The sequence below is a fragment of the Tasmannia lanceolata genome, unplaced genomic scaffold (genome assembly GCF_043159265.1).
Source record: "Tasmannia lanceolata isolate RefF3 unplaced genomic scaffold, GAP_Taslan_0.1 ptg000007l, whole genome shotgun sequence".
Classification (NCBI taxonomy): Eukaryota; Viridiplantae; Streptophyta; class Magnoliopsida; order Canellales; family Winteraceae; genus Tasmannia; species Tasmannia lanceolata.
The window spans coordinates 7,176,046-7,187,209 of NW_027518684.1; the positions used below are offsets into that span (position 1 = coordinate 7,176,046).

Here is an 11,164-nt window from a genome sequence, read left to right on the forward strand (position 1 = left end):
GAAAATATGATTGCAACCCAAACTGGTCCCTTCCAATGTTCTCTTATAAATTCTTCCTATTTTCTAGATAACCTGGGCAACCCATCTGGGCCATGTGTAAGTTGTTTTTTCCATAGTAGAAAAAAAAGAGGCTGCTACCAAAATGGGAACACTTTCGTAAAAAGAAATCGTGCCAAAGTCAAGCACGTGCCCACGAAGAAGACGAGAGAGAGAGAGAGAGAGAGAGAGAGAGAGAGAGAGAGAGAGATTATTTTTGTTGACTAAGGCCCTGTTCGTTTAAGATTACGACAACCGAATTGTGAGTTGGCACTCACAATCACTTGTTATAATCTTAAGGCTAAGGTCCTGTTTGTTTCATATTGTGAGAACCGCTTATGTTTAATTTTGGGCCAATAATAGGTTTATGCCTTTCGGTTGCCACAGTCTCAAACCAACAGGGCCTAAGTGTGAAAATCAGTTTTTCATTTTACTTGGCTAAGTCTAAGACTAATCCAACTAAAAAACAGACTTGTATAGTTGAGTCCACAAAATGTTGTGTTTGATTGCCTATTTTTAAGGAGAATAAAGGGAGAACATCTTCTCGACATCTAGTGAAGATTGCTTGGTTGGCTTTTTAGATCTTTGACCACTAGCTGTCGGGCGACAGTCGGGTGATGTGGCGCCCTCGAGATCTTGTCCACAAATTTCTTCAAATCGATGAAATTTGTGGAGAAGATCTTGGGGAGATCTTTCTGCCTTATCGCCAAATCCCCCCATTATTTGCAAGACAACCAAACAATATTTCTTTCCTCCACCACTTATCTTCCCATTGACGGATCTGCTTTAGATCTCCCCTTTGACCTTTTTTTTTCTAATCCAGCAGGCATCTACAAGCAACCAAGCAGAGCAAAAAAAAAGATGAATCATTCATTGTTTGTAATGCAGTTGCATTTGAAGTTGTATGAATCAGAAGTTGTGATAAACATCCATTGATTTTATTTAAATTGAAATGCTTGATGGGGGATCTAAAGCTGTGAAAAATATCCAACGATCCTATGATCCTTGTGAAAAAAAGAGAGAAATATCTACCCACAAAAGAATTGATCGGCGACTCACCAATAAAAAGTTAAAAACCCATAGGAGGCGAAGAGTCTCTCCAAAATTGAAGATGAGAAGTCTGTCCATAAAATCATAGTAATTTATACAAGATCAATGGTTCTTATTTTCATGCATGCACCCCCTTGTATGACCCAAAAAAATTCTTTTACCATTGACTAGACCTGGCAAACGGGTGGGTTGGGTCGGGTCGACCCGCGGGTGCGGGTCAAAATGACCCGCATTCCTACGGGTCAGCAACCAGTGACCCGTACCCAGTGTGGGTGGGTCGGGTCGACCCGCGGGTCACCCGCAATTTTTTCCAAAACAGTGTTTTTATTGGGCGGTGATAAATTCACCCCCTAATGGATGGTACAGCCTACACCATAGGATGATCCAAACCGTCCATTTGATGGGCCACAACGTAAATAGATCGTGCCCCAAAAATCATTGCCATTGGATGATCTCGACCGTTTGATCTATAGAAGTTTCCATATTTTGAGTCTATAGATTGGAGGGTTGGAATCATCCTATGCTAATGATTTTTTGGCCACAACCTATTTACATCATAGCCCATCAAATGGATGGTTTGGATCATCCTATGCTGTGGGCTGTACCGTCCAATCGTCCATTTTTCTACTCCCTTAAACAAAACCCCAAATTTCATAAGAAAAATGGGGTTAGCCATCTGCAGAACCCCCCCAAAAAAAATATCAAAACACAAATTTCAGAAAAATGAAAGACAAGAAAGCAAACCCACATGGATTCCAGCAAAATAAAGTTAGGGTTTTTCTCAGAGGCAACAAAATAAGGAAACAAATCCCCTATTTTTCAATACGATCGGATCTCGATGCCAACAAGAGAAGACTTCTTTTGATAGAACTTTAATCTCATTTAATGTCTCAATCTCCCTCAAATTTCAGCTCTCAAACTCCCCTTCTCTTACTTTTCCTACATATCTAGTAGCCACTCTCATCTCTCTATGATTTTTCTCTACAAATCTCTCAATTTCTCTCGGCTAACGCAAAATCAGGAAGTAAAAATATAGGAGGGTATATGGAGGTCAGAGATTAATAGATCTAGAGCTTAGAGGCTCAGATCTAGGGTTTGAAAGGTAAAAATATTGAAAAGATGATTGTGAGATCCATAATAAGTGTATTTCTGAAAAGAAATCAAAGAAGAGGAATAATGGCTAAGAAAGATAACCGCAAATAATGCCCTCTCTTATTCTCGTTCTCCCTCAAACCCTCTCACGTTCTCTGAAATTCGAGACCATTTTGAAACATAGGGTGTATATTCATGCTTATTAATGCCCTCTTTTAAAAAAAAAAAATCCAGAAAACCCGCGGGTTGACCCGACCTGACCCATGTTTTTGCGGGTTGGGTGACCCACGGGTCGATTTTGACGGGTCACTAAAGCTCCGACCCGTGCCACAAATTTGTGGGTGGGTTGGGTCGACTAGCGGGCACGGGTCGCTTTGGCCAGGTCTACCATTGACTTAAAAAGTTATTTTCCGTACACATGACGTGAGGTTTTGATGATCTAGTTTGGCCATCCAATGGGTCCCATTTGTTGATGGGTCACTTCACAGGAGAATTACCATCTTAACCGTTCGATTCAGTTGACCATTCGTCCACTAGATTAGATCACCGCTGTTCAGTCTCTCCATTTAAACTAAAAATGGTGCAAATTTCGGTGTCTGATCCATAATGGGCCCCACTAAATGTACGGTCTAAGATCATTGGAACCATCACCCACGTGTTTAAACATTGGAACCTAGTCTTTAACACGGGCACGGTGCCTTACTCTTCCTTTACGCTTAATCAAGTCCAATGCATAGAAAACAAAGGGATATAAGTGATATATGATATATCCCTCTTTTTCTTCCCCGTACCACCCTGCTGTAGTGGATTTATGACTGCTCTTTTTTACACAAGAAGGGGTGGCCTAGGGAAGAAAATGGGCGAATATATCATTTAAATAAACCAACAAAGGTGTGCGTACTGCGCACCCACCAAAGGGCGTCGGTGGTACGTCGCGGTGGAAGCGAACGCATTTGGCACTCCGTCTCTGTCACTCCCAAGTCCCAATAACGCCGTTAAATGCCCATTGACTCTCATTTCAATTTAATCTTCTCTTATTTGATTAAAAAAGCCCAAAATTTCTAGGGCAGAGGAGCTGCATCTCCCTCTCAGATCAGATTCAGAGAAAGATAAACTAGAAAAATATATAAATCGCTCGTTTTCGAAGCTCCGATTTCTCAAAGCGTCAAAGGGAAGAGATTGAGATGGTTAACAAGATGGATTTGTTCGCTTTATTAGCGATGTTCGTCTTATTTTGGGGTAGCGGAGTGAAATCAGATGCGTCCGATCACAAATACAAGGATGGAGATCCGGTCCCTCTCTATGCAAACAAGGTTGGACCGTTTCACAACCCTAGGTATTCTCTTTTGCTCTCTATCCTGTTTTTTTTGGGTTTCAGAGCTGATCTGTGGCTTGATTTTTTCCTTTTTGACTGTTTTTTTTTTTTTTTTTTTCCTGAAATTTTGTCTGTTATCTATTGGATCTGCTGGATCTCCTGTTTATTTTTTTTGCGACTTTAGTTCGTCCTTTGATTTGCGTGTGCAGGTTTCCTGTTTGAGGGTTCTAGGGTTTTGATTTTGTTATTTTCTGAATATTTTTTCAATTTTGGACTGAGAACTTGGATATGTTGTTTATCGATTGGGGTTTGCTATATCTTTGATGGCAATCATAGTCGCGTTCTGACGGAGATCTCCACATTTTGAGTAAATTTTGTCAGAATTTGATACTGAAATGTTTTCTTTCATTGTGAATGGCTGGATTCTACATCACATCTACATTTGATGATTGGTTTTTCCTTCCCACCCCTCCCCCCCCCCCCCCCCCCCCCCCCCCCCCCCCCCCCACCCCCTCCCCTTTTAATGGGTGGGCTTGGCTACTGATGCGTGGCTAGAGTTTAGAAAATCCTCATTTGTTTTGATAGGTAAACTGGGTTTTCGCGGGATCAAAATTGTAATATATTTGGTGAAAAAGTGGGAATTTTTTTCACCTATTTGAATAACAATTTAACATAGAAAAGTGTTAAAAATTTGGATTGCTTGGTCAGCTTTGCCTTTCATTTGTTTTGGCCAGTGAAAGTTTCTATTACTTTTAAGACGGGCTAATTCGATGTTTGCATATGTTTGCAGTGAGACGTATATGTATTTCGACCTCCCATTCTGCTCAAAAGGTTAACATCTGGCATATCATCTTTTTGTTTCTTTTACTTTCCATTGTTTTCCTTTTTTCATGTGTGTCCTCTTAATCTGCAGGTCACGTAACTGAGAAAAAAGAAGCTCTTGGCGAAGTCTTGAACGGTGATCGTTTGGTTGACGCGCCCTACAAACTCAATTTTCTTACTGAGAAGGAGTCTGCAGTTGTTTGTGAAAAGAGGTTGTCTAAGAAAGAGGTAGCCCAGTTCCGGAATGCTGTCATCAAGGACTACTACTTCCAGATGTATTATGATGATTTGCCAATCTGGGGATTTATAGGGAAGAGTGATAAGGAAGGAAAAGCTGATCCAAGCGACTACAAATACTTCCTTTATAGGCATATCCAATTTGAGATCTTTTACAACAAGGACCGTGTCATTGAGATTAATGTTCACACTGATCCAGATTCCTTGGTGGATGTCACTGAGGACAAGGAAGTTGATGTTGAATTCATGTACACTGTGAAATGGAAAGTAACTGACACTCCTTTCGAGAAAAGGATGGAGAAGTACTCACAGTCTTCAATGATGCCACACCATTTGGAGATCCATTGGTTCTCCATAATAAACTCGTGTGTTACGGTTCTTCTCCTGACCGGATTTCTTGCCACAATTCTTATGAGAGTGCTTAAGAATGATTTTGTTAAGTAAGGAACATCTCCTATTTAACATTTCCAGCTTTTGTGCTTGTACATATTTCCACGTTGCTCGATCAACTTGTGCTTCATTTGTCGTGATTTTTATATGTAAGGTATGCCCATGACGATGAGTCGCCGGATGACCAAGAAGAAACGGGATGGAAGTATATCCATGGCGATGTCTTCAGGTACCCAAAGCACAAGTCTTTGTTTGCTGCTGCCCTTGGTTCTGGCACTCAGCTATTCACTCTGTAAGTATCTATAGTGAAGCCTGTTTTGTATGATTCAATCACTCTGAAAGTAAGGCTACAAATAATCCCATCTAGCAATATATTCATTTAATTATAAGCAAACCTTTTGTAAGGCGCTAGTCACCTGTTTTAGATTAATCTAATATCTGGTTCCATGCATGTATTCAGTACAATTTTCATTTTTATACTCGCACTAGTTGGGGTATTCTATCCGTACAACCGAGGAGCCCTATTCACTGCCCTAGTTGTCATATATGCCCTAACATCTGGCATTGCGGGCTACACTGCAACATCTTTCTATTGTCAGCTCGAAGGAACAAACTGGGTATGCTTTCATTCTGTCACTCTGTGAGAATTTTAATGTTGAACTTTATGTTCTTATCTTTTCTTCTGAAAACTGCTGTTGTAATAACTTTTATTACTACTGGTTGACAGGTAAGAAATCTGTTGTTGGCGGGTTGCCTTTTCTGTGGCCCTCTCTTCCTGACCTTCTCCTTCCTTAACACGGTTGCTATAGCGTATAGTGCTACAGCCGCATTGCCATTTGGCACAATTGTGGTGATTGTTCTCATATGGGCATTAGTAACATCTCCATTGCTTGTTTTGGGTGGGATTGCGGGGAAGAACAGCAAGGCTGAGTTCCAAGCTCCTTGTCGTACCAGTAAGTATCCGAGAGAGATTCCACCATTGCCTTGGTACCGTGCTACTATTCCGCAGATGGCGATGGCGGGGTTTTTACCTTTTAGTGCCATCTACATTGAACTCTATTACATATTTGCCAGTGTTTGGGGCCATAGAACTTACACCATATACAGCATTCTCTTCATAGTCTTCATTATTCTCCTTGTTGTCACGGCTTTCATTACTGTGGCCCTGACCTACTTTCAGCTTGCTGCCGAAGACCATGAATGGTGGTGGAGGTATGCTACATCTTTTGATTACTTTTTTTGTAAGCATTTTAACCTATTGGACAAAGTTTGTCTTCTCAATACATGCAGTTTATCTTGCCCTTGTTTTCTTTATTTTTTCTTTTGTGTGTTTTATTGTTGTATTGATGCTTCTTCTCATTTTGTTATGGCCTATGGGTTTATTGATATTTTGAATGTTCTACCCTCAAAAGTGGGACCACCAACTTAGGGTTGTGAATTCACTTTGGAACCATGAATCTGCGAGTCGGGAATGGATTTACGCGGGGACCCACCCCAATCAATGAGTACTGTAATTCATGTGCTATGTTTTCAGTAATATCTGAAACATAAGTGAATTTTCAAATAATTAACTAGAGAATAATAATGTTGATATAGTATTGGGAGACGCTGTCTGCACTTCCTTGTTTTGGTGTTGGCACTCAGTAGTTTAAACTTTTGATTGTCTTTTGATGGCATGCTGGAAACTGTACAGCCAAGTATAAACACACAATATAAGGGAAAGGCTAATTTCTATTTTTTTAACTTGTTGGAAATTATCTTTTGATGAATTGTTGAAAATTCTACTAGTCCCTCATACCTGACTTAGAGGAAGTCACTTGACCCAGTTGCTCAATTTGAATTGATGCACTAACGACAACTTCTCTCCCGTTCATAATTTCATTTTCTGATTAGACTGTCACCAAAACTGTTATGGATTGAAAAAAAAAGGGTATCAGGAGGCTGTGGTGTTGCTGGGGAACCATAGTTGTATGTGTTTTGGGATAGTTGGAGGGCGGGGACTCCTAGAGCATGATGCTTCGAAAAGTTGTTGGATTTTATGCTGTAAAGTGGCTTGGCCCTGGAATGCTTGGAAGTCTGGCTTGCCTCTATACAACTCTAAGAAGTGTATAGTCGATTATTTATGAGTGACTTACTGCATTTGGAAAATTTGATTTTCTACAGAATGATGATCTAGAAATTGATTGTATTTATGCTGTAAAGGGATTTGGGACTGGAATGTTTGGGAAGTATGGATTGTCCTCCATTCAATATATAAAGACAATGAATACATGCTCAGTTATATTAAGGTTAAATTGCCATGTTTTTTGTATCATGCAGTTCTGGCACATAACTGTTGTTCAATGGTTTGAAACTGGTTTTGTCCATTTTCTTTTGTGGTTGTGGTGGGTAATTCTTTCCCTAACAAGCTATTTATGGGAGACTCTGATTATTATGGTAGGAGTATTGATTCTGTTTCCCTTTAGATTTTTCCTTGTCTCATTGTCTGATTAAAGATCTGTCAGAAAATCACTTTCCTAGAACCTGGTAGAATTGAGTCAGGTGTCAGATCTGTTCTTGCTGTATTGTGTATATGCCAAATCCATCCGACTTCTTGTGCACATCACTTGTATTCTGGCAGTGACACAGCATTCTGACGAACTAATGTGCGCGACGCACACGTAGGTCGAGCTGCGCAGTCAGATCGCTGGGGGTGTAGGGGGCGCCCCTGTTGGGGTTTCTTGATGTAGTGGAATTGATATGTAAGACACGTATTAGGGTTACGAGGGTTGTGGTTTTTGAATTTTCTTGGCAGAAAGGAAAGGAGAGTTTTGTAACCTAAACTGAAGTAGTGGACGTAGGCACACTGCTGAACTGCGTAAATATTGTGTTCTTGTGTGATTATTTTTCTTGCATCTGTTCTTGTTCTTTGTTGTACATCGTGATCCTATTTTGAGATGGAATAGAGATCTGTCGGTTTTCTGCACTTCTAGGTTGAGCCATCACAGAAATTGCCACTCAGCTAATTCTGTCTGCTTTATTCATCTGACTTCTAGGTAGGACCAACCAAGGTTACCTGGAATGCGGTTCGTTCCGGTACGCGGTACGATGAGGGTATATATATATATATAATTTCATATATTTTTACAAGAATGTCATTCCATAGTACACACTACGCACATTTAATACACAAAATATAAAAACCTCGTGTATGTCATACATATTTTTTCAAAAAGAAAGTTCCCGTTGGAATATATGAATATCCTTCCATAGTCCATACTACATCCATTTAATAAAAAAATAAAAAAACCTCATGTCTGCCCACATATTTTTTTCAAAATAAAGCTCTAGTTCCAATTCAACCCAAAATATATAAAATTTGTAGCTCTCTCCATCGCTCTTCTAGTCTATATGCATCTCTCTCTCTTTCTCTCCCGCGGGTCGCCGCGGTTCGTCATTTTTGGCGATCCGGGTCGTTAGTGAACCACGTTTCGGATCGTGCGACCCCGGATCGCGGATCGGAGGGCGGATGGTAAATCCGGTAACTATGGGACCAACACAGAAATTGCCACTCAGCTTACCGTGTCTTACAATTCCATCTTGTCATAGTTTATATGTATGAAATTGAATGCTTCATGAATATAAATTGGATTTAGGGTTGCACCCATCTTTAACACTATGTCCAGACTTCCTTTTTGGGAACATTTGGTGTGTTTCTCATGTTTCAAGATCAATTTGAAGATAGATTTTTGGTGTTCTAGCTCGAAAAGAGCACTGGCAATTTCCCTAGTGTGTCAAAAGTGAAATGTGATTTATAGAAGAGATCTTGTACATAGGAAGTTGCCAATGTGGATGACTTTTCACATGACAATGACCTGATAGTGGTAACTAACACACTTGAAAATGACCAGGTTATTTAACTACGTTACATGAATTTTTCTAAATTAGTGAAGTACTTGTGTCGGACATGTGATCGATTCCAATACTTTAGGATTCACTTCAACACTTCTAGATCTCTTTAATCTATTTTTTTTAAAATTACAACAAATTTCTCAACACTTCTAGATTTAGTTGAGTTGAGTATTACTACAAATTTACAATATTTTTTTTTCTGAAAGATACTAAATTTACAATTATCACATGTTTTGAGTTTTAATTAAAATAGCTGAATCCCGATCTTTTTTTGAGGTTAGCTGAATCCGACACTCGATATCCATGCAACATAGGTACATAAAGTGATGCAGGGGCGTCGAGCATGACACAAGATGGAGATCACACAAGAAGCAACTAAATCATCTTGTGGGGGTCTGAAAAACCAATACCATGGTTTGGAGAAAAACTCCAATATGGCTCGTGAAGGAGCCAAGCTCCTTGAACCATGTGAAAGAGCCAAGGCTCTCTTCACAAAAGAAGTTCCAAAAATTAACTTCATTCAAATCTCTATCTTTCCTTACATTATATAGATGGCCAAAACCTAAAGTAGAAACCCTAAATGATATCTTACCTAAACAATTAATCTCAATCTTCCATCTAAAGCAACACAAATAAAAGTTAGAGACATGACTAAAATAATCTTAAAATAGAAATCCCGGAATAAGCATTTAGCACTATCATCAACCATCCATAAGTTCATCAATTCACGTCCAAATCTGGTGATATTAGGCTCGTTACATAGGTAATCGAAAACCCTTTCTGATGGTACCAAAATCAAGCCACGAACTAGATTTGATTCCCCCCAAAAAAATATGCTACAAATAAGATGACGAAAAATAGAAGTTGAAGGACTTATTTCACGCCGCACGATCTGCATCATGAAGTGCCCAAAGCCTTGTTGGTATGAATATTTTTTTCCTTAGTTGTTGGTTGTCTACAATTGCACTTACTACCTGAACGTTTTTGATACATTCAATTGCTCACCATCAAAGGCATTAACCAAAGTTGACTGCTAACAGCTACCTTAAAGGTGTAAAGAAAATGGCTATCATTTAAACAAAGCTTAGACACAGCCACTGTTATGTTCATTTCATATTTTATACTTAGAGATTCTAACTTTTTGACTGGGTGGGTCTTTTGCAGTTTTGGAATTGCATCAGCGTGCTATTTAGATTGCTGTAATCATTATGTGATTTTGTTTCCTTTAAAAATGAAAATGCCTCTGGAGTTACATTTTCCCCTAAAATTAGCATTCAAAAAAAAAAATCCCCTAAAATTAGGTGCTTACCCTCAAGTCTGATGCTAGATGGGTTTAGTAATTCTTTTCTCATGCCTTGATTGTTCTTCTTGATTTAATGCAGGTCTTTCCTTTGTGGAGGATCAACTGGCATATTTATCTCTGGCTACTGTTTTTACTACTACCATGCTCGGTCAGATATGTCTGGGTTCATGCAAACCACATTCTTCTTCGGTTATATGGCTTGCATTTGCTATGGTTTCTTTCTCATGCTTGGTACTGTGGGTTTCCGTGCCTCTTTACTTTTTGTCCGTCACATATACCGCTCTATCAAGTGTGAGTGAGTAGTCTATCTATTGGTCCGTTACAAGTCAGGTATGCCTTTCCTTTTCAATTTAAAAGCTCTTTTATAGAGAAGGGGTAATATCTCTCTGTTAAAAGGTTGTTGAAAAATAGCTCTGCACTGAGAGTGAGAGGCAGCAGGGTTTGAGTTGAGACCATGTTTTCTGGAAATGGGTAGGACTTTCTCAATTGTTACTTTGGGGATGTTGCGCGATGTTATTCATGAAGCTGGTGTTTTTATACAATATCTGGGAAAATATTGATGGTTCTCAGGAAAAAAGCTTGTATCATTCATTACATGTACCTGCACTCTCTCAGGAAAACCTCTTTCTTTTCCTTGTCTTTTCTTCTTTTATCGAACATTAAGCTTTAACATCTCCGGAATGGAAACTGTGTTTGGCTTGGAGTTTTGGAAAATTATGATTTATTGGCGTGCAAAATTCAACTTCTAATATGGAAATGGATGAATAAGTGTATACATTTTGCTATCTAGCAAGACACTGATGAAAAGGCTTTCTTTTCCATGTCTGTTCCAAATAAATTCCTTTTCATGTTCTGTGTATCTTAGGCATGATATCAGGTCTAGTTAACCTTTATCTTGTTGCCAGGTGACTTACATGTGTCAATATCCAAAATTGAAGCTTTGAGGTTACACTGGTACCAAACTAAGAGAAATGAAAAACTGCAACTTTAGTAATGTATATCCATGTGTTTCTATGGCAATCGCGAGC

General features: G+C 39.3%; 1 protein-coding gene across 1 annotated transcript; it reads left to right on the forward strand.

Annotated features, from left to right (window-relative positions):
• The first annotated feature begins 3,092 nt into the window (after positions 1-3,092).
• Positions 3,093-10,839, forward strand: LOC143881663 (transmembrane 9 superfamily member 2-like). The gene is made up of 7 exons (XM_077384888.1): positions 3,093-3,514; positions 4,284-4,324; positions 4,407-4,992; positions 5,097-5,234; positions 5,403-5,559; positions 5,670-6,154; positions 10,216-10,839. The coding sequence occupies exons 1-7, from the start codon at positions 3,363-3,365 to the stop codon at positions 10,433-10,435; spliced, it is 1,779 nt and encodes a 592-aa protein (XP_077241003.1). The 5' UTR covers positions 3,093-3,362; the 3' UTR covers positions 10,436-10,839.
• Positions 10,840-11,164: the final 325 nt, after the last annotated feature.

Excerpts from the sequence above, each read along its gene's own strand:
- LOC143881663 (XM_077384888.1), top strand. The coding sequence starts at position 3,363 with ATGGTTAACAAGATGGATTTGTTCGCTTTATTAGCGATGTTCGTCTTA. Across the intron at positions 4,993-5,096 it reads CTTAAGAATGATTTTGTTAA|GTATGCCCATGACGATGAGT; the intron begins GTAAGGAACATC and ends TTTATATGTAAG. Across the intron at positions 5,235-5,402 it reads GGCACTCAGCTATTCACTCT|TACAATTTTCATTTTTATAC; the intron begins GTAAGTATCTAT and ends GCATGTATTCAG.